The 23,152-nt window shown below is 46.8% G+C and overlaps 1 protein-coding gene across 7 annotated transcripts in view; it reads right to left on the bottom strand.

The window, feature by feature from the left end:
- Positions 1 to 23,152, bottom strand: part of Nav2 (neuron navigator 2) — a 349,974-nt gene that overhangs the window by 148,369 nt on the left and 178,453 nt on the right. For 6 of the 7 annotated variants that reach the window (XM_036181892.1, XM_036181904.1, XM_036181898.1 and 3 more), the window contains 2 exons: positions 6,601 to 7,723; positions 2,515 to 2,627 (listed from right to left, as the gene is read on the bottom strand). In XM_036181892.1, coding sequence (XP_036037785.1) covers positions 2,515 to 2,627; positions 6,601 to 7,723 — 1,236 coding nt within the window. Of the gene's footprint in view, positions 1 to 2,317; positions 2,351 to 2,514; positions 2,628 to 6,600; positions 7,724 to 23,152 lie in introns of all 7 variants that reach the window. The other variant, XM_036181890.1, reaches the window with a different exon arrangement.

Raw genomic sequence — 23,152 nt, 5'->3', positions numbered from 1 at the left:
TTTAATGGAACAAATGTCATCTAAGAAATGTCATAGAATTAAGTGTCACTCCTGAGATAGGTCCCACGCTCCTTGGTCTGGCAGTGGGCGTGACTGGAGTGTAGGGGTAGAGATATGGCAACCACATGATTATTACAGAAGAAATTTACTAGTGCAGAATGTCTGATCTGGAAGTATAGTTCTTTTTAATTTTCCATTTCCTTTAATCCAGAGAAATCTAGAAGACATTTTTCTCTTATCTGAACTGTACTCAAACTTGAATTTACCAGTCAAATCTTTAAAGTACATAGGAGTGTGTGTGTGTGTGTGTGTGTGTGTGTGTGTGTGTGTATGCATGCATGTGTGTATACACATGCTAGATTATACAATATGAGACTTTGAACTCTGGATCCTTCTGCTTTTACCTCTCAAGTGATGGAGTAACAGGTTTGTACCACTGAGTTTATATGATGTAGGGAATCAAACCTAGGGCTTCATGAATGCTCGCCTGAGCTCAGTCTCTAGACCCACAGTGAAAGTCTATCCTACCTTCTCCTAATGCCTTAGAGGAATGTGATTGCATCATCCCTATAGGCTGTCAGTCTCTTTCATTACAGGTTAGCCACATTTATTATTAAGACTGCTTCAAAGGTACCACAGCTTTGGATCACTCTGGGTGCAGTAGTGAGGCTCAGATTTCCAAATTACCTCCATTAATTAGCTCCATCTTACCATAAAACCCCTTTAAAAACAGGGGTGGGAGTGAGGCCTGAGAATGGCTCAGCAGTAAAAAGCACCGGCTGCTCTTCCAGAGGACACGGGCTGTTTCCAGCACCTACACGGAAGCTCACAACCAGCTGTAACTCCAGTTCCAGGAGACCAACTGCCCTCTTCTGGACTCCACAGGCACACATGTGGCACACAGACATATATGCAGATGAAACATAGACACTAAAATATATTTTTTAAAAAAAGAATGATAGTTCATATATAGGGCGGTGAGGGGCTCATAGGCAGGACACACCCAAAGTGAATTCTAACTCTTCTGATTTTCTTCTTTCTCTTCATAATGTAACATTGTGGTTGGGGTGGACAGATCGGTGGACAAAGTGCTCGCTGTACAAGTGTAAAGACCTCAGTTCAGATCCCACAAACTCACATAAAAGCCAAGTCATCCCAGCGCTTAAGAGGCAGAAGCAGGGCACCCCCAGGCAAGCTGGCTAGCTAGACCAGCTAGAGTCAATCGGTGAGTTCTGAGTTCAGTGGGAGACCCCGTCTCAACAAATAAAATAGCAGAAGGTCAAGAGAGGCGCCTGATATCAACTTCAGGCCTCCACCTCCGTGTCCCTGCACACACCTGTGCCCACACACATGCAAACACACATGCATACCACACACGTACACACACAAAGAATGCAATGGTACATCAACAAATTACCATGGAATTATTCTTTGGACAAATAGATGTTGTGTTTTGTGTGCATTTATGATGGATGTGTGTGTACGTTCGTGTGCCTGTGTGTAGGTACATATGCACATGTGTGCACATGGACGTTCATGTCAAATGTTGTGTTACGTGTCCTCCTCAGTCACTCCCCACCTTACTTTTCTGAAGCGGGGTCTCTCCCTGAACCTTCAGCTCACTGGTCAGCTGGGCTGTCTGGCCAGTGAGTCCCAGGGATCCACAAGTCTCCATCTTTCCAGTATTAGCACTGCAGGTATGTGCTGCCATACAGCTTTTAAAATGGGAGCTGGGGATCTGAACTCAGGTCCTCATGTCTGTGCAGCAAGCACATTACCCATCAAGTTATCTCCCCAGTCCCTGGATGTTAGGTTTTATATACAGCCTTAGACCTTACAGTCACTGTCTTGACTACAATTAGGTATAATTTAGGAATTGTTTTGTTTTGTTTTTGGTAAAGGACATAACTTGTTATCTGTCTGTTAATTTAATGTGTATTTTGCCTGCATGTATGTCTGTATATTACATGCCTGCTGGTGTTCCGGAGGCTGGAGAGCACACTGGAACCCCTGGAACTGGGGTTACAATGGTTGTGAGCCACCAGCGGGTGCTGGAAATGGAATCCAAAGCCTCTGGAAAAGCAGTAAGTGCTCTTAACTGCTAAGCTGTCGCTCTAGCCCCACATGTTGTCATCCTTCCAGTCAATGGCAAATGACGAAAAGATATCTTTAGTTTGGGCTTCCATAAAACTAAAAACAAATCTACTATTTTAGAGTTCTAAATTTTGTCAAAAAGCAACTTCATAGGAAGGGTAAACAACGTGACTCAAAGTTAAGCATTAACACGGTTCAGGGCCCAAAAACGAGACTCACTCACAAGTCAGAGATTCAGCTGCAGTTCCGGGGAAGACTGAAGCAGTTGTGAGAGAGAGAAGAAAGGAAGGAGGAGATGTAACTAGTGACAGAGGAAAGCAATTTTGCTTAGCTCCTGCATGGCTACAGTAGCCTGCCTAGCAGGTACCTGCATGAGGGGCTTCCTCACCAGCAGTCATACAATCCAGGGCTCATACTCACCAGTGAGTTCTTCCAGAGCAGGCTGTCCACTCTTGGTGTAGTGGCTGGGCTCCATGCTCACACCTGCTGAGCTGGACTCGGCAGTGACATTCCCCTCGGTGTCCGTCTGGGACCTGTACATACAAATCAGAGCAGACACCATCATCAGGAGGGGAAACCATCACATCTGGACTGCTTGCCATGGCCTGCTAGGCCAGCAGCTGTGGAGGAGAGCTGGCCAGCAGACTGACTCTGAATAATTCAACAGCCACACGTGGAGAGAGCAACTGAACTCAGAAAGATGAAATGTTCAAAGACCAAAAGGAGGGTCTGCCATTTCTTGATGGGGGCTGACTTCCCAAGTCGGCCTCAGGGTCCAAACCAGACACATGCTGGAGGGTGCTGGGTGGTTTTGACATTCAAACTTAGGTCAAAAAGCAACTGGTAAGTAACCACAGCACCAGCCAGGAAAGCATAAAGATGACACCACCACCAACAGTCCCTCTTGTCCCACAATCCTCCTGACACGGCTCTCTCTGTAAAGGTGGCAGGTCAGGAGTGAGTGCCAAGCAGCTGTGTCTACCCTCCAGGTTTCTGATTCACAGCTCACATCTGACATGAAAGGTCTCATTGATCATTATTTCAACACTTGACTGAAATATGTACTTTCCCAACCCTTCTCCCATGCCCTTATTTGTCAAGCAAATTGAACCAATGTTTGGTTTGCATGGGAGGTTTCTGGCCACAACTGCTTTGTCTCAGATCTGTGACATTAGTTTATTTGCATCTAGGACTGGCTTGATCCAGCTACTTCACTACCAGGAAAAAAAATGTGCCCCTCTCCCCCAGTTTTGTTGTTGTTGGGGATTAAACACTAGGGGCTCGTGCATGCATGACATGTGCTCTAGCATGTGCTAGCATGGGGCCATATCCCCACCCCCCAGAACATGCCAAAAGTGTAGATGTACTGTGGGAGATAAACTGGTGACTTCAAACCACCCACTGTTCTTTATTCCTTTTCCCTCCTGCTAAAGCCATTATTCCCAGTTCCTGTAGCCACCCATCTTAAAGGTCTATCATTATCCCAGTGCTCGCTCGCTCTTACCCCACAGCCGGAGTTTGAAGCTCTCATCATCTACTTAGAATCTATCAATGCTCTAAAACAGATCCACTGCCTCTAGCCTAGAGATTGTAATTGAAAGGTAGGTATACAACTAGCCTATAGATGTACTGCTAAATGTTTGCATAGTATATTTAAAAATCAAATTAGTGCTCTCTCTCTCTCTCTCTCTCTGAAGGTCTCTCTATGTAGTCCTGGCTGACCTACTCACTATGTAGACCAGGCTGACCTAGAACTCACAGAGATCCACCCACCTCTGCCTCCTGAGTGCTGGGATTAAGGGCATGTGCCACCACGCCTGGGAAATTAGCTCATTATTTAAAATTTGTGAGATTTTTGGGGCTGGAGAGAGAGATAGCTCAGCAGTTAAGAGTACATACTGCTCTTGCAGAAGACCCAAGTTCAATGTCCAGCACCCACAAAGAGTGGCTCACAATTGCCTGTAACTCCAGATCCAAGGGAATCTAATGCCTCTGGCCTCCACAGGCATCTGCAATCACATGCATATCTTCTCCAACATATGTATAAGTAAAAATAATAAAAATAACTTTAAAATTTAGGAGATTTCACACAAGAAACCACCTGGATTTCTCCCTTCATCCAGGAAAAAGGAAGGATGGATCTGGGGCTACTGAGCCCAGTCTTACAGGGCGCCACCTGCTGGACTGAGCAGTGGCTGCGCCTTCTAGAGGAGCAGGACGCTTGCTGGTGTCTGTTGCAATCAACTACAGTCCTGTTCTTCTAAACTCGGGTGCGGTCTTCACTGCACCTGCCATCATCCACACAATGCCAACAAACCCTCCTGAAACAGCTGGGCTTGTATTGTATATTGTGAACTGCAGTTCTTCTACTGCTTATAAAGGTTTCTGCTTTTAAAAAACTGCTTTTTAGATCTATTTATTTTACATGTGTGACATGTATGAGTGTTTTACCTGCATGTATGTATGTATATGTATGTATGTATGTATGTTATGTATACCACACATGTGCAGTGCTCACAGAGGCCAGAAGAAGGCATAAAATCCCCTGTAACTGAAGTTACAGATGGTTGTAAGCCACCATGTGCATTCTGTGGACTAATCCAGGTTCTCTGCAAGAGGGGCCAGTGCTCTAACAGCTGAGCCATCTCTGCAGCACCAAGGATCCTTGACTTAAAGAGCAAGACAATATGGACCCTGTAGCTAGACAGACTTGTTTTTTGTTTGTCTGTTGCTTGGTTTTTCAAGACAGCGTTTCTCGTTCACAAGCAGTCGCTAGCTGCCCCTGTGGCCAGTGCCTAAGATCACAGTGGGTAACAAAGGGCAGGGTGCAGGTTCAATTCCTATCCGGGACTCTTCTTCCCAGTTCTTCACTGGCTCCTCCAAAGAGGATGTCAACAACTGGGAGGCTCCCTTCCTCCTGCTTCTCATACATTAGTTACAAGGAATCTTTCCTTCCACAGAAAATTTGAAATAATAATAATTAAGAAGGTGAGCGTTCACTTTATAGTCTGCCAAAGAATTCAGTCAAAATAAAGACAGAGCTGCACTGATGGTGATCAAACACTCACATGTTTCAATTTAGCTAGTCAAGAAGCTGTCAAGTAGCCTGACTGGGTTTCACCTCAATACTATGAAGGCTGCTGGGATTGTAACAATCTCCCGGGGAGCTGTTCAGTCACCTCCATGCTTCAGAGAGCAATTCATGAGAATCCACGCACACAGCTGCACCAGGACTGTACGGAAAGAAGCTGAGGTGTTCTTCTCAGCACCATTAGCTGAGCTGATGACTCCACTGAATAAAATAGAACAGTCTGCCAATCAAAGGAGACTGCTAGGACTCTCACTGACTGGGGAAGTGGGTGGAGGGGAGTCAACATGGGACTGCTGGGATCCTGGCATCATCCCCTTAGCGAAGGGATGCTGGCTACCTTTTTCCTGACATCTCTAGTGGCTGGAAGAATTAGGGTTCACAGGCAGGGAGAGAGGGAGCATCTAATTTTTTGAGAAGTCACACAAATATAAGAAGCTGAAAGTCTGTGAATGCACACACCCAGGCTTACGTAAACGCACCTATGTGAACACACATTTGCATTTGGTGCATGAATTGTGTAATTGTGTGCAACTATTGACTTGTAAGTATCGAGTGTGTGTACACAATTGTGTTTCTGTATTTTGGAAAAGAGCTGCAAAGGAAGTGGGTAGAATGTGACATGATTGCTTTGGTATAGGAACAGGAATTGGGGACCTAGTTGTGAAGTGTAGTCAGGTGCACAATCCCTATCCAGCACAGAGCCAGGCCTAGCTCTGTGAGCCAAGCTCTCAGCTCCCTTCTCAGCAGTACAGGGGCTCCCACGAGCCTGAAGAGCTAGCCACATGCCTAGAGTGCCCATCTTAGCATGGCTGTGTGGTATGGGCAGAGCAGAGAGGGTCTCGGGACAGAACGGCAAGGAACACCTGGTTCCACACAGACTGCTGGAGTTCTGCAGATGTCCCCACAGGGACACAGGGCTTCGGAGACAGGAAAAGGTCAGCAGACTTCATCCTAACACAACACTCCTTGTTCTAGAATGTTGTCAATCTCATTGCTTCCTCCTTCATCTCTTCTCAGAAAGCCCCAGCAGGTAGCAGGGACTGTGAGACTCAGCAAGTTCAAGGCCAATGCTGCCTGAAGAAATCTTACTTCCATAGCAGAGTGGTCTTAAGTCCACTTAGTATAGGTTGCTCATTTTGGGTGACATCAAACCCATCATCCTGCATATTCAGGCTTACAGGCTTAAAGTGCTACTGAAACGCCCTGGTCCCCACAGGCCTGGCGAAGCCTCCTTATCCTGGGGTCAGTGCACGGTGTCTCCCACCTCAGCACTGTCTTGCTATAGCGGTGGCCCACTTGAGTGCACCAGGATGGAACTATGTGTCACTTGGGCTATTGGCTCACGTGTTCCTGAACCTTATGCTAGCAGAGCCAGCAGTCAGGCTCTTTACCCAGGGGGACCAGGTGCTGCCTACCTGTACAGGAAAGGTGCGACCGTGGCTGTGTTGGGATGACTGTATTGCTGCTGAGGCTGAGGTAGCTGAACACTGACGGTATTGCTTCCAGTGGTCTGGGTGGTCCCGACGGAGCCGCTGACAGTCTGGCTGCTGATGCTGTGGTTCAGAGTGGTCCCTCCGGGGCCTTTTCCCTCTGAGGATGCCAAGCTGGAGGAGGAGCTGGAGTGCCTGCTGTCCAGCTGGGACTTCTGGGGGGGAAGCCCTGAGCTCAGCTTCCCTCGGCTCCGCTCCCCTTCCTTGGGAGGTATGGGGGCACTTGGGGACTTCCCAGGCATGTTCTTCATTCCTGGTTTTGGTATTCCGCTGTGGGATGGAGCCGAGGCCTCCTTCTTGGTGCTGTTGAGCCTCCCACCTTTGGGGATAAAGCTGGCAATCTTGGAGGACTTTTTTGGCATCTCGGTCACAGCCACCCCACTGAGCTCTTCCTTGGGCTCTTCCTTGAGATCAGGCCTGTCAGTCATGGAGACTCTCTTGGTGAGGTCCTTGCCCTTCTCTTTTTCCTTCTCCTTTTCTCGCTGCTGTTTCTCCTTCTCTTTCTCGCTGCCCTTTGGGGAGCTCTTCTTGTTGGTAAGCGCCCTGCTGAAGGTCCGCTGCGCGATGCCCTTGAGTGCAATCTTGGGGCTGCTGGATGCAGGGCCTGCGGTAGAAAGTGCCCTGCTGGCGGCCTCCAACTCTTCACTCTCTTCAAAGCTGGGCAGGATCTCTAGTCGTTCACAGCTTGTGTCCCGGGATGCTGAGCCTTCACCCGCCTTGGAGCCCCCTTTACTGTTGAAAAGTTTGAGCTTTTCCAACATGGATTTCTGGTTGTTGGGGGCAGGCTTCATGGCTTCAGGTGTGGGTCTGGGGGCCTCAGGCCCAGCAGGCTTGACTGAGAGCATGGATGATGTAGCACTATGTTTCACACTGAGGGACTTGCTGCGCCAGGGCTTGGAGGTCATGCTGGGCTGGGGGATGGCTGAAGAGCAGTTAACAGGGATGGCAGGGCTGTTCTCCAAGGACGCAGGTACATTTTCGCTCATTCCGGGATGGGAGGAGGCTGAGCTGGCCGATGGCTCTGCAGAGACAGGGAAGGGAAAGGGACCTGAACCGTGTTTGCTGAGCTGCACTGGAGACAGTCAGGAAAGACAGCCATGGCTCCCTGGGCAGTCATTCCCCACCCTTAGGCCCTACAGCCCCATTACTGGAGGCGTGGAGTATCTGTGGTTAAAATGTCAATGCAGTTCATCCTCCTGCCCCCATCATGCACTGCTCACATGGCACCTCCCCCAGCCCCGCCACATCTTGCTTGTGTCTGTTCAGTAAACACATGCCAATCTTAACAGTAACATGCAGAGCACAACTAAGAATGTAAATAATCTACCGAAACAAGAGAAAATCCTTTACCTCCACCACCTAGCACTCCTGCGGGACGCAAGAGGGTAGGGAATAAATACTTTAAACTATTTAACTCAGAATTCCATTTATGCAGACTAGTCAAGAGATACCCAACTTTTAGGAGACAACTTACCATAGATACTAAAATAAAGTAGAAACCAATCATTTTAAATGAGTAGTTTACCCATAAAAGTTTCTAATTCCTATCAAAACTGGTAAGCTTTTTCTATGCTGACCCATACCGCCCTGTCCTTTCCTTTCTTTCTAGTTAGTTATTTGTGATAGGATTCCTATGAGCAGTCCTGGCTGTGTAGGAGCTCATCCTATAGACCACGCTGGCCTCGAACTCAGAGATTCTCCTGCCTCTGCCTCCCGAGTGCTGGGACTAATGGCATGTGCCACCATGCCAAGCCTAAAGAACTTCACTTTGTCTTATCTTGTTCAGGAAAATGGGTGAGGAGGCAAGTGGTTTCTTTCTCTGCATTCATTCAGGAATCCACAGTGGAGAGAAATGAGGAGGCATTCTCTCCCCTGAACACTTAAAACCCACATCTCCCTGGGTAGGCTTGAACCACCAACCTTTCAGTTAGCAGCCGAGTGCACTGACCAGTTGCATGGTGGAGACATTATGCTGGCACTTTCAAAGGCTTACAAACAGGACAGACACTAAAGACCTTCTTTCACTTAAGAACACAGTCTGAGTCTGTGGACCCGTCCCCACCCCCAAGCACACACACAAGGCAAGAAAACACAGGTTATCAGAAAGTCAAGGCTTCCCCTCTGGCACTCAATGCATGTTTCCTTGCCCACAGTCTTTTCTCAGAAATCTATGAAGATATTTCCATATAAGTGCCAGCACCATTCTGGGAGGTGGGGGCTCCCCTATGACGGTTCTGTTACTCACCACAGTAGCCCAGCACCAGAGAGCCCCCAAACAGCAGCCCCTTCTTCAGACGGAACTGCCATGATACACCGGTGGCTCCAAGTGCCAGTGGCTGCTAGAGAAAGTTCCCGGAAGACAGAGGAGACACCCTCCACCGAGCCTGAGGGGCCCCCTAAAGACTAACCCCATCAACCCTTAAGAGAACACGGTTTGCAAAGTCACAGTGACAGGACTTACCTAGCAGCGGCCACTTTCTCCCACAAGGACTCTCTAGGAGAAATTCTGCAAGCCAAGAGGCTGCCCTTCCAATTGTCCCAAGTGTTTTCAGTTAAACTGCTCATGTTTCTAATTAACTTTTGTCATCCGCAACTACTCCTGTGCCCAGAAGCCTGGCAGGATTAACGGCTGCTTCCTCAGCCACCGCCACCCCCTTCCTAATACCTATGTTCTGCTGCCTTCCAGCAACAGAGTAAACTGTACATAGAGCAGCTTTTGATGATTTAAAAGTCAACGGCTGCTAAGGCTGGGTCAAGGCAGCCCTGTGTGGGGCGCAAGCGCTGGGAGCCGGGCAGCCAGGGAACTGGCTGAGTCTGCCCGCAGCTGCGTGGGGAAGCCGCAGCTCTGGGTGATCCAAAGCAGACCTCCCAATGTTTTAAAACACATCCATCTTCCTGACTTACTGGGGAATTTGGATTTGGAGGGGAGGGTGCTGCACAACTCCTCTACCAAAACTCACGGGTGTTGCTGGATCTTTTTCTGGGCAGAACCACAGACTGGCTTACAAACTAGTTGAGGAAAGCTCCCCACACCACCAGCCTGTCATAGGGTATCCTTGGCTTGACACCACCCCCACCCTGGAGGGGTTGTCTCATGGAGATCAGGAGAACAGAACTCAATGTATTGTTAAATGGTATTCCTGCTTCCTTTACAGGAGAGGAAATTGAGACCAGGCAGGGTTGCTTGTGACGTTCATTCATTTAAAATGGAATACCTGGGATTTGAACCCAGGTCTCCTGACACAGTACTCTTGGGGAACCACAGTAATGATTTTTGCTTGTTTATTTGTGATTGTTGTTAAAGGCACCATCTTTTGCATCCCAGGCTAGCCTTAAACTTGTTATGTAGCTGAGGATGACTTCCTCTTCTATGTTCCCAATGTATATTACCTTGGTGTATGTGGGGCTAGGAAATGAACCTAGGGTTTTGTGCACACTGGGAAAACTCTCCACTGTTTGAGCTCATCCCCAGCTCCACTACCTCCTTGCAAAGAGCACATGCAAACAGTAGTGTCCAATAGCCAGACTGTTTTCCAGACACTGCCTTTTCTCCTGCCTTATGTAATATGATGGCAAGATCCATAGTGGGGCCCCCATCAGAAAGCAGCTGTACCCCAGAAGAGTCTCTGGCTAAAGAAACTAAGTTTCCAAGCCAGGACCACTTTTCCTAGGAAAACTGCTTTTCCTTTTACCTGGGATCTTATCAGAAGCCAAGTGAAACATACACTCATCCATCCATCTACTCACCAACACCCCCACACCCTTCCATCCATCTACTCATCCATCTGTCTACTCACCAACACACCCACACCCTTCCATCCACTCACTCACCTTTGCACCCACCCTCCATCCACTCAACATGCTCATGCCAACATTCACATATACATCAACACTTCACATGTACCAAATGCTGTTCCAGGTACTTGGGGGCACATTCACAATCAAAGATCTCTGCCTCAATGAACTTTACATCTTAGAAAAAGAAAACAGGAAATAACTCACTAATACATCATTTGCAGGAAAATAAGTGTTAAAGAAAAGTAACGCAGATCTGCAAGAAAGAGGATGAGCTGCAGGACATGGAAGTCTCCGTGAGTTCGAGGCTAGCCTTGCCTACATAGTGAGTTCTTGGGTTACATAGTGAGATCCTGTTTTTTAATAAAAGGAAAGAGGATGAACTATTTCTACTATTTTTCTGGAGTCCCAGTGAGCCTTTAAGAAGCTTCATGAGGTCAAGCCATGGCCATTTTTGTTTCACGGGAACCACACACTCAGCCTTCACCCTTCACAGGCTAAGGCCTTTCACTGTTCTGTGTGGTAATGTATAGGGTGTTTATTTTCAAATATTCTCTCTCAACAGTTTCTCCATGGTGTTCACTAATGGAGAAATCTGTCTGGGGCAAGGCATTGTCAAGCTTGTTAATTCAGAAATGCTGGTGTCCCAGGAAAAGAAGCCTGGTGGAGGGAGAGATGGATGGAGAGCTCCCCTAATAACTAACAGCTCTTGGTTCCTTTTTTCTCATGTATATGAGCCTCCCCCTTCCTTACAGCAAAGGAATGTAAGGGGAGAACAGGAGAAAAACATATAAGAATGTTCTGGGTATCCTATCCCCCACTGTGACACATGGCCACTGTAGGAAGTGAGTTGCTTTGCACAACCCACAAATGAGCAGTTTTGTCCTTTTAAAGGTATATTGCAACTAGACCATGTATAAATGAACCATTTCATGTTTTTTAACTGTACATTTAAATTTCAAGTTGACTTAAAAATATGACAGAGAACCACAAACAGTTCACAGATTTTGTGGAAATCACACAGGTTTATGAGCAATACTGGTTGAAGAAACACTATTAAATCAAAAACTACTTATTTTTATATCAAATCTATTCCTTTGACCCAAGTCAGACCGACTTTGAAACTCATCTGAAATGGCTACTTTAGGCAGATCCATGGATGTGTTTGAACGGTGGGGAATATACTGCTGAGAACGGCTGGGTCAGCAGCTAGACCTCACTTTGATGAGCAAAAATAAGTTTCAAACAAGAGTATCATGATTCACTAAGCAGCTTGGGAACATGTATCTGTATATAAAGATGAACAATATCAAGACTCTCTTTAAAAAATTACTGTGTGTGTGTGTGTGTGTGTGTGTGTGTGTGTGTGTGTGTGTCCTGGCACGTGCATGTTACAACATGCTTGTTTACAACTTTCTGGAATTTGTTCCTTACACCATGTGGGTCCTGGGGACCCAAGTAATGTCTGTGCAGTGTGCACCTTCACCTTCTGAGTCATCCCAACACCCTCCAAGGCATACTCCCCCCACACACACACACACACAAGACAGGGTTTCTGTGTGTAGCTTTGTGGAACTCAATCTGTAGACCAGGCTAGGCTCAAACTCACAGAAATCCACCTGGCTCTGCCTACCAAGTGCTGGGATTAAAGGTGTGTGCCACCACTGCCTGGCCAAGACATACTCTTACTGTACACAATAAAATGACATAATCTACTCTAGTGTCATTTTTTAAATGCTAATGGCAAGGACTGTGGAGAAGCTCAGTATATAAAGGGCTTGCCTTAGAACTCATTTAAAATGTCCTCAGCATGGAGGCATTCACTTGTAATCTCCTGGCTAGGGATGTAGAGACCAGTAGATCCCTGCGACTCTGGCTTGCTGTCCTGGTCTACTTGGCGAGGTCCAGGCCAGTGAGAGATACTTTCTCAGAAAAATACCAAGTGGACAGTGGCACCTGAGAAACCACACCTGAAGCTGCCTTCTATTCTCCACAGGTACTTGCACATATATGTACACACACCCACACACAGTACGATGGCAGAGCCCCTCCTGGGTCTTCCCAAATCATTCATGGCTTCCTCGTGCCAGTCTGGGCACCCTGGTTCTACAAGACCAAATTCCATGGTCCACTCACCACCAACTGGCAAACCACCACATAAAGGAAAAGTCTCCTCCGAAACATCATGATGCCGTTGAAGAAAAGGAAAACCTTTGGTGTTTTTTGGCAAGCAGCCTCGGCCTTTTCCGACAGGAATCAAGTGCTCTAAATGGAAACCTTGTGCTGCAGGTCCTGGGCACTTTTTCCTCTCTTCTTCAGCAAGGCCAGTTGCAGTCTAGTTAGCTCTCTGCTGTTCCGGGTTTCAGGCAGGGAGCCGTTGGTGGTCTGGTACCGAAGCCAACAGGCGCAAAGACAGAGTGTGTCCCAGGCTGGCTGACCACAGCTCCCATCATTGCTGCTGTGACTTGAAACCTGCCTGAGGGGGGTTTCCTGCCTAAATCTTCTTCCAAAGCCTTTGGGAAATAGATCTGATAATTGGGCCTGGGAAAATGTTTGCAATTTCCTATAATTTGTCAAGGTGTCAATCTTGAACATTCAGATTTCTGAGGATAATTGAAACCAGTTGAGTTATCCTAAGTGTATGTTTTCGGCACAGCTTGGGTTGGCGTCTTTATAACCCTCTGAGGGTTATAACACCACAGAGGGCATGTGGATATAGCTCTGTGTCTTGGTGGTTCTGCATGATTCTTGGGGCTGGCGTTTGAAGCCGGGCCTCATGCCTTCCAGACTGGCCTCAAGCTTACTGTTGCTGAAGATGACCCTGAACTCCTGCTCTTCTTGTCTCTCCCTCTCAATGTTAGGATGACAGGTGTGCACTCCCTACATGTGGCTTCAGTATCTCATATCAAGACAGAGACTTGAACACAGTCTTTTTGTTGGCTGCTTCTTGGGGAGCACCCTTGAAGAAAGGAGAGAAGAGAAGCATGAACATGGCCATGGAAGTTGGGCAGGCTGGGGTGGGAAGGAGCTGGGCTTTGAACACACACATGCCTATGATTCCAAAGGCTCCTAGAAGGTCTGAGCTGGAATGAAGACTGTGCTCTACAGAGCCCAAATTCTTTTTTGTTGTTGTTGTAAAGATTTTATTTACTTTATTTTATGTATACAAGTGTTCTATCTGCATGTATTCCTTTATGACAGAAGAGGGTATCAGAACCCACTATAGATAGTTATGAGCCACCATGTGGTTGCTGGGAATTGAACTCAGGACCTCTAGAAGAATAGTCAGTGCTCTTAACCACTGAGCCATCTCTCTAGCCCCCCAAATTCTTTAAGTTGCTTTATAATGCATAGCCTTTCAAAATCCCAATACCATTTTTTTTTTTTTTTGCAGAAATGCCAAAGGTAAGCTTTTCTGTCTTCTATGAGCCACAAATTCTCCAGTCTCCCTTGTGACCTTTTCATTCTAGAGGCCTAAGCGGCCTTCAATGGCCGAGACAACTACGCTGAATCCTTTCAAACACATGACCAGGTACTCATTTCTCTTTGATGGCTTGTTTTGGATAAAACCTAGTGGAACTATGGGTAATGAGGTCATTTGGTTTTCTGCTGGCAGCCAAAAAATAAAAAATAAAAAAGACAAACAATAAGAAAACAAGGAAGCATTGTTCCATTTCCAAAGCTGTGCTCGCCACCTCTTCTCTGAGCAGGTTTACAAGGAGGCTTCTTTCAAATCCTGCTAATGCTGCAAAGAACTGGGAAGCCAAGTGATAAAGCCTCATGTTTCACCTGCAACTTTGAAAACAGAATCAACTCTTAAAACCTGCCTCTGTCTCCCCATCTCTGTTTTTGCCTCCCCCTACATCCTGCACATTAAAAGACATGACATTTTAAATCCTTCCAGTTATATGGATGAAGAGAAGAAACCTGGTGCTTAACTGTGGCATTTGAGGGAAGATCTCCCCTCCCTATAATACCTCTCCTTTCCCTGTTTTGAGACATGATTTCAGCACAGGATAGCCCCAAATATACTATGTAGTCAAGGATAACCTTGAACTTCTGATACTCCTGACTCTACCTCCAGAGTGCTGGGATTTCAGGAATGTACATATGGCTAGTTTATGTAGTGCTGGAGACTGAACCCAGGGTTTCACCTATGATCAGTAAGTGTTCTACCAACTGTTATACTGAAGCCAAGAAGGTACCATTAAAAATGGAAGGCATCTGTCTTGTTATCATTTGAAACTAACTACACCTCCTTTCTCTCTTCAACTTATTTGTTCAAAACCCCAGGGAGAGACGGTGTGCTTTAATTGCTCAGGCCATTTCTCTATCTTGAACCATATATGGCCACAAGAAAGTACAAAATTGGCTGTGGAAAAACTGCTCCTTTTGCTTCCAAGGGTGGATGAGATTTCAGAGAGACGAGAAACACTTTACAGGGGACAACCTCGTTCCTCAGGAGATCATGGCCATGGCCAGCAGCTTTTTGGCACAGTGGGACCGCTGTGCGCTCTTGTAAACACAGCCCTCTCTCACAGTTAGGCAAGAACCTTCGTGAAGCGGCCTCTCAGCACACCAGCTTTGTGCTTTATCCTGGGGTAAAGGGAGCCTTCCCATAGCAGGACCGTCCCAACCAGTGTTAAACTAAGATATGGACTTCCTGGAAGCCAGGCACCAGGCAAGAACAGGAGGAAGGAGTTCCTAGTCAGGGTGATTTGGAAAATGGAGGGCTAAATGGTGCTCAAACTGTTTTTTTCCCTTTTTGGTCCACAGGACTCCTCAAAGCCTCACTGGCATTGGGACTATCCAAAAGCTAATAAAATGGTGAAACGGTGTCTTTCCTAAATGTATTTTTGCCACAAGTCTGATTTTATGGGATAGTTTAAGGAAAAGGTTTATCATGTTAAAAACTTACTAATGGGGGAAGTGTACCAAGTGGGATGTACAACCCACATCAGAGAAGGAATCTGCTCACCAGGTAACAGACACTCACAGGGCAGAGAGGCAAGGCGGAAAGAAGGCAGAGGGCCCTGCTTCCACCCAGGATGTGGTGTGTTTTGTCACTGGAACAAGGCTACCACAAAACCCCACAGCAGCCAAGGCTGTGTCAACTCAGGAGTAGCATTCAGAACCGGGAGGCTGAGGCTCCTGCCCACTACACAGTGCAGAACACATTAGAACAAACAAAAGCAAAATCTCAGCATTCTTAGGAAGTACTCTTAGAGAAGGTCAGGTTGTTCTCTGCCCCCGAAGAGGATCTGAGCCTTGGGGAATTAATAACCTCTCCAGCGTCTTACACTCAGTAAACCCTGTTGAACTTGAGATCCTGGCATCTGCTCTATGACCCGAGCACCTGGTGACAGTCTCATGAAGCTGCATCTGTAAGCAGCTGCCGAGTGGCTCAGCACACACTCATGTCCAGCAGTCCAAGTCTGTGCTAAGCAACTGCAGCTCTCTAAGGAACAGAAGTGGGATGAAGACACCCCCTATTCCTCTGTCAAGCAGGAGAGGCTGAACTGACGGGGAGGAGACCAGGAGAAGGCCAAGAGAGGAAAACTATCACAAGGTTGCCCGCCCACCCCAGGATTCTGCCAAATGACACCAGGCCAAACAACAAGAAAGGTGAAGAAAGTCCCACAGAGCAGGCCCACAGGACAGAGAATGGAGGACCCGTTACAGGATGAGGTATACGGTCACACCTAGGAACACCAAGGGCAGCAAAGCTGAGTCTACCTGCAGCAGCCATGGAAGAGGAGAGCAGCCAACCTAATTTTGTATCTTTGCCCCATGTCTCCACATAGTTATTTCGCCACATAGGTTTATTTGACAAAAGGTTTCCATAGCACACACATACATAGATGCACACATATGTAAAATCAATATTAACATGTAATCAGTATTGATAACATTGGATACCGAAGCATAACAGCTGACACTCATGGAGCATATGCTTTGAGCAGATGCTTTCCATTTGCAACATGAACCTACTGTGGCAGGTAACAATTGTCTCATTCCACCAGGGGACACTGAGGCTCAGGGACTGAGTCAAGGACCTCAGGTCTAACAGATCAGAGCTTGGCAACTTTACCACTGCCAAGTCCACACACTTCAGCTACACTTCCTACCCACCTCAACCTGAGGTAAGACACAAGCCTGGGTTGGGTTTGGGCTGGTGAGATGGCTCCATAGGTAAAGGCACTTGTGACCAAGCCTGATGACCTCTGCTTGATCCCTAGGACCCACAAGGTGGAAGGAGAGAGCCAGTCTGTGCAGCAGTCCTCTGACCTGCACATGCCCACACATGCATGTAAACACAGTAAGTTTTTTGTTGTTTTTAAATCAAAGCTTGGGCCCTTCTTCTGGTACGAGACACAGGTTTCAGAGACTTCAGCATCATCTGCTAACCTTTAAGGCCTTCCCTCAGGAAAGCCATTTCCCCCTCCAGGAGGCTCATTTTAAAAATGGGAATGTCAAATGGTGGAGTAATAATTTAAGTATGGTTTTTGTTCTTCAGAATTTAGGACATTGGCAAGATGTAATCTCTCTGCTGTTATTTTTTTTCTACCCATCAAACTCAGAAGACACCCAAAGAACTAGCTTATTGTATTCCTCAGGGGGGTATCATGGAGAAAGCAGGCACTGAATTGGACCATTATTCACTATCTGTGATCACATTAGGCCAAATGTGCAGGAGCCAGAGAAAAGAGGGGTCATTTATCCTCATTCTGCCAAGTATGCAGACACTTGGTGTCGGATAGATCAAATAATTTCAGGGCTTCATGGATGTCACTGATCCACACAGAACTACCAGACTTCTGAGCCTTTCACTTGACAGTTGTCTTCTTAATAGAAAAATGGAATTCTTTTTTTGGGGAAAAAAAATCCGCAGTGGTAGAAAACACCCCCAGAGATCGCTCAGCCACTTGACTCACCAAATCAGGAAGCGGTTCCTCCAGGTGTCTGGTCTGTTTCATGCAATGGGCCTGGCTGTGACAAACTGGAGGCAGAATGGGTGTCTGAAGTGGAGCACTCACTTAGTGTGAGGCTTATATATCTTTTACAAATCAGATAATCGTGACAAGGTACAAAAGAAAGCCAAGGACCATCTTATTCTATTCTGTGCTACTCAGGCCATGCCACACTTTGCAGATGGGTTCAAGTCCAGCTTACTAGCTTAGTAACTAGTAACTTGAGTAACTTCATCTGGAGAGGCTCCCTCTCATTCATAAGTAAAAAAATAAAACCAGATGACTACTATCCATTGAGTGTCCACTACCATTAAGTATTTCAATCATGTCACTTCACAAATTAATCTAAAATCATGAGTTCTGGACTGGGAAGAGAGCTTAGTCAGCATAGCCCTTGATCTACAGACACGAAAAACCTGAATTTCATACCCAGAACCCACATTAAAAAGAGCCAGGAATGGTATATGCACCTGTAATCCCAGCGCTGGGAAGGTGAACACAGGAGCTCTCTAGGACTCCCTGGCCAATCAGCCTAGATGAACTGATTAGTTCCACACCAGGGAGAGACCCTATCTAAGAACAGTGAAAACTACTTGAGGAACAAAACAGGAAATTGACCTCTGACCTCCAACCCCTGGCCTCCACACTTATGCACATGCCCACAGAAATAATACACTAAAAACATAAAGCAACTCCTCATTTCCTATAAGCACTGTATGAAATGAGCTGGTTGCAGCTCAGATGTTAGCTCCTTGTCCTAACTCCTAGCTAGTATAAGGCTGAACAAGACTTTGAACAGTATAGTCAGTGTTCTTCTTAGCAGACTGACCTCAGCAGCAACAGTGAGCCCAGCTCTTTTCCATGCTCACAGGGAACAGAATAGTGCTGCAGAATGCCAAAACACACACACACCCACACCCACACCCACACACACGAGACCAGTGTCTGCGTATGGTCTCTTATATGCCTTCACTCACCCTCCACTAACATCAAGCTTTCTTAACCTTAGCAGAGTGGGGGAGCTACACCATGTTTTGGTGCCGTTACTGTCGGTCATAAGCTGAGCAGGACCAGGAGGCATCCTAGAAGCTCTTGCCGATCTTCCACACCACTGTGTATCCAGGGATGACTGAAGATGCCTGGCAAGCTTCTCTTTGTTCCTTTGCTTGGCCTGGGCCTGTGTGCTTTGGGCCCCTTACCAGGCTTGCTGGAGGCCGCTCAGTTAGTACACAGCTCACCGTCTAATATGATGACTCAGTCACTCCTGGCTATATCTGGTCTGTTCTGGTGAGACTCACAAGGCCTCTCCCCAAGAATGAGGGTGAACGAAGATGCATAGATCTTCTAGCGACAGTGTGGAAACCTGTAGGTCCACTCTTGGACCAGGTTGTAGCTTCTCACATACTGTTCTAGAGGGTCTTTACCAACCCTAGTGATAACTTCTGGATGTACAGCAACCAAGTCATTTGGCTGTTTTCCTTGGCTCCTGAGACAACCACAGGCATGGTGTTTGCTGCTTGCCTCCATCCTATCCCATCCTATGCCTGTACTCTTCCTCTCTCAGTCTTCCTTTGTTTTGGGTGCTAAGGCTAGATCAACAAATCCTATAGTTTAAAACTTCAGCAGGCTCCAGCTCTCAGCAAAGTGACAGGCATGGAGACCGAGGAACTGAAACCCAGTCAAATGGAGTGGAGTGGGCCCCTGGGGGGCTTTATCTTGTCCATACATGCCCCTATCTCTGTCTGCTGGATCCTAGAGACACTGTGCCCTTTCCACCTTCCTGCTCTGCCTCTCAGGTCCAAAGACAACAGTGACAAGGGACTGAGACCTCATCACCAGCATCTCAAATTGCTTTCCTTTCTTTTCGCTCACCTCAGGCATCCTGACTCAGTGGCAGACTGCTGACTAACCCAGGTGTCATTGAGACGGAAGGCCCTCAGTCTGGGAATGAGTGAGGATGAAAATATCATTTAAGTGATTAATAATAACTCTGTCTCCTTCATGGAAGTTCTGGGGCTCTTTTCTTTGTAAAGCAGGACAAGAATATAGTGTCCAGACTCCCACATCTAGTGATTAAAATCAAACACATGAGAACAAAATATACAGATTCTGTACTTAATCAGGGTAAAAATCTGGTCAGCCAAATGTATTCATGACACTAATCACAAACAGGGATTCCAGGGGTCTCTCTGTTCCATCCAAATACGATGACAAATGGGACATATTACTCAAGTGGAATGTTCTTCCCCAAGCACCCAGCACAAGCACACGCCTTTCATTCAGTTGCACGGACTGAATTTATTTCCACAAGGAAGAAACCCTACAATGTGAACTCCCTGTCCCCACTGGGACAAAAAAAAAAAAGCATGTAGACTTGGCTCTTTCATGCCTTCCTAAATGTGCCTCAGTCCAGGAAGGAATGGATGGTTCCAAATAATACCCAACTGACCCCTGACTCAGGCCAATCCTAATTGTCAATCCTCCAGTTCCAGGGAAATGGCTGAACTCTCCTTGCCTAGAGTTGGTTTTTGTTTTGTTTTGTTTGTTTGTTTTACTAAAGATGTAAATGAGTGACAGAGACCCACCAGCCTTTTTATCCTCCACACCCGGGAAATTAAAAGAGGAAATGAAAGTGGCAAAGATGCCTGGCATCAGCCCCACAATGGGGCAGTCCAGCATGGCCATGCTGTTCTCCTCCTGCAGAGGGCACCGTGGAGTCTATTTTTACACAACTAAAATTGGGAGTAGGGAGGTTGAGCGCCCCCTAGCTATCACACAACTGGAAATGTGGGGGTAGGGGGCATGCAAGCCCAGCTTTGTCCAGTGTGGAGGTGACATACCTCAGCCTCACTATCATTTGTAAAAACTAACGGATCTATGGGACAAAGCTGTGGAGTGAGGGGGACATGGGATGAGAAGACTGCAGGATCTTTCCATTTCTGGAAAGACAGTAAAGAGATTAGGTTGGGGGAGCCACCTCTCCTAGAGAAATCCTTGACAAGCCATGTGGGTCAGCTGCTGAGACCCTGGGGAATGACTACTACCCAGCAGAGGGAGAGAAGAAAAGACATAAGATGTGTAATGTAACCCATGAGCTGTTATCAAGACAAGGTGTTCTCTGTGAGCCGACACCTTGCAGAACCCTAGGAGGTCAGCTTCTGTGTTCAGGGTGGTGGACTGGAATATAGGCAGCCTCCACAGCGGCAAGATGAGGAAGCAGCTGGCAGGATCCTTACAGACTGTTCTGTCAGTTCTGTGGAGGGCAAGCAGGCCCTGTCAAACATCTAGGTGTCTTGACTTCCACCTTGGGGACCCCCCTCCAGGCTTAGCTGTCCTCTCTCTCTCTCAGTGCCTGTGCTGCTCTAATCCACTCCCATCCCCTGCTCTTCACAGATCAGTGCCATTTGTAATTAATACTAGCCTCATGTAGATGTAGCCCACTCCTCTAGGATAGAAGTCAATAATCCAAATCGGGCCCATTGTCTGCTTTTGTAAAAAAAAAAATACAGCCTTGCTTATTCAGCAACAGGCTTTTATAAGAAAAAGTACCAGGATGTGGTTGGAAGTGGTGGGCTGCTGGGATATTCTTGACTAGGGGAAGGACACTCCCCCATAGACACACACACACACACACACACACACACACACACACACACACACCACTTTAATCAGCAGGAAACAGGAAAGGCAGAAAATTGAGGCCTTTCTATGTTCTTAATAAAGCCCCAAACACAAAAATACACAATGTACCAGGCAATGCCCTCCTTTCATTGAAAACAAGATCCAATTAGGCATCCTAAATGTTTTTCAAGCGATTCCTGGCCTGGATATGTTACATAAAACAGGGCTCAGTGATTCAAACCTGCTGTCAATACAGAGGTGGGGAAAGAAAAATGCCAGCTATTCTGCAGCTGTCCAGCCAGAGTCCTGGAGGGGCTGCTCTCTTGACAACCCCATGCACAGAAAGAAGCCTGGTTCCCAGAGTGGGAGCTAAACCAAATAAACCTGGCAGGATGGCTTAGGAGAGTCTTCAAACAGCAGCCAGGCATGCACGGGCTCCCTTGGACAACTCGGATTACACGGCCTGCCCTTGCCTTTAGTGAAACTGCACTGAAGGTCTGTTGAATCTAGTTTTTCTCCGGGTTGCCAGTAAGTTTCCCGCTCATGGAAGTTAAATCTGTGGTGGAATGTGCCGGGTGAGCAAATTGTATGAAGTGTGAGCCCTTGCAGGGTGTCTGGCTGGGCACAGAAGGGACTAGAAGCAGCGTGGATTCCTAGGACATTTGAAAATTATTTTCATGCTTTTATTAGCATAATTATATATCCTAATTAATTCCATTGTGACATCTCTTTATATATATCTTTATTCATATCTATATCTATAGATAGATAGACAGAGTTTGTGAGTGATATATACATCCATGTGGAGTACTAGGAAATGCATAAATATAGGCCAAGGGATGACATCTGGTATCATGCTGTTACCTCTCTCGGTCTTATTCTCAAAACAGGGTGTCTCATTGTGCCAGGAGCTGGGCTGGCACCAGCAAGTCCCAGCAATGCTGTCTCTACCTCCCATAACACTGGAGTTTCTAGAATATGTGTGGCCATGCCAGCTTTTTTTTTTTTTTTTTTTTTTTTTTTTTTAAATTTTTTTACATAGGTGTTGAGGATTCAAACTCAAGTCCTCATGCTTATACAGCAAGAGCTCTTCTCCATGGAGCCACCTCCCCAGACTCTATATAATGCATCTTGATAACATTCACCCTGCACACCTTCTGTTGTCTCCTCCTACTGATCTTCCTCCCAGCTAGTGTCCCTCCTACGCTCATGGCTTTTTATATTTATCTCAAAGTGGAAGAAATATGTCCACAAGAACATGCTCCCAAGGGTGTGTGTGTGTGTGTGTGTGTGTGTGTGTGTGTGTGTGTGTGAGATACATGCAGAATCTTCAGTTAAACTAAAGGGCATTTTCATGATGGCAGTCACTGGAATACACTCACTCATTTAAAGCATGTCTGCACCAGGGTAGGGGACATACAGAAGTGACCATGCCTACCGGAACTGAAGAGGGAGAGTCGGGCATTCTAACACACTACATCTAAAAAGTCTCCCTGTTTCAGTCATGAAACGTTTTCGTAATGAGCAGCACAGATTTTCAAGTCCCAGTGTACCCGAGAGTGAGTCAGTAATGGGGGCGGACACTGTGACTGAGATGACAGCGGCCGTCTGGGTCCAGCCCACCACCTGGAAAGCAGGAGCTCAGGGTGTGTGTGAGACACGTACTGCTGATACAAGGACAGTGGGTAGGCAGGGAGAGGGGGGTGAGGAAGAGAATGGAGAGAGGGGTGGAGGAGTGGAGGGGGAGGGGAGAGAAGAGGAGGAGGAGGAAGAGGATGGTGAAAGGGGGAACAGAAATATAGGAGGTGGGGCAGGAGGAAGAGGTGTGGGGGAATTACTTCCTTGCAGTCACTGCTTTGCATTCTTTTTGTCTTCAAAAAAAGAAGCGAGAGAAGAAAAAGACCAGCTCAAAGCTATTCCTAAAGAAATGTGCTTTCCAAGAGAAAACCCACAGGACCCTCGACCGCAAGCCACAGAAAACCATGTGCTGCTCAACAGCCAGGCACCTCCCGGTGACCCCAGAAGCTCTGCTGCCTGAGGACAGAGAAAGTGGGCTCTACGCATCAGCTCTGCTAACTGTAGAGAGCGAG

This window comes from Onychomys torridus, chromosome 1 (assembly GCF_903995425.1).
Source record: "Onychomys torridus chromosome 1, mOncTor1.1, whole genome shotgun sequence".
NCBI lineage: Eukaryota > Metazoa > Chordata > Mammalia > Rodentia > Cricetidae > Onychomys > Onychomys torridus.
This window is presented reverse-complemented; position numbering and strand designations above follow the sequence as displayed.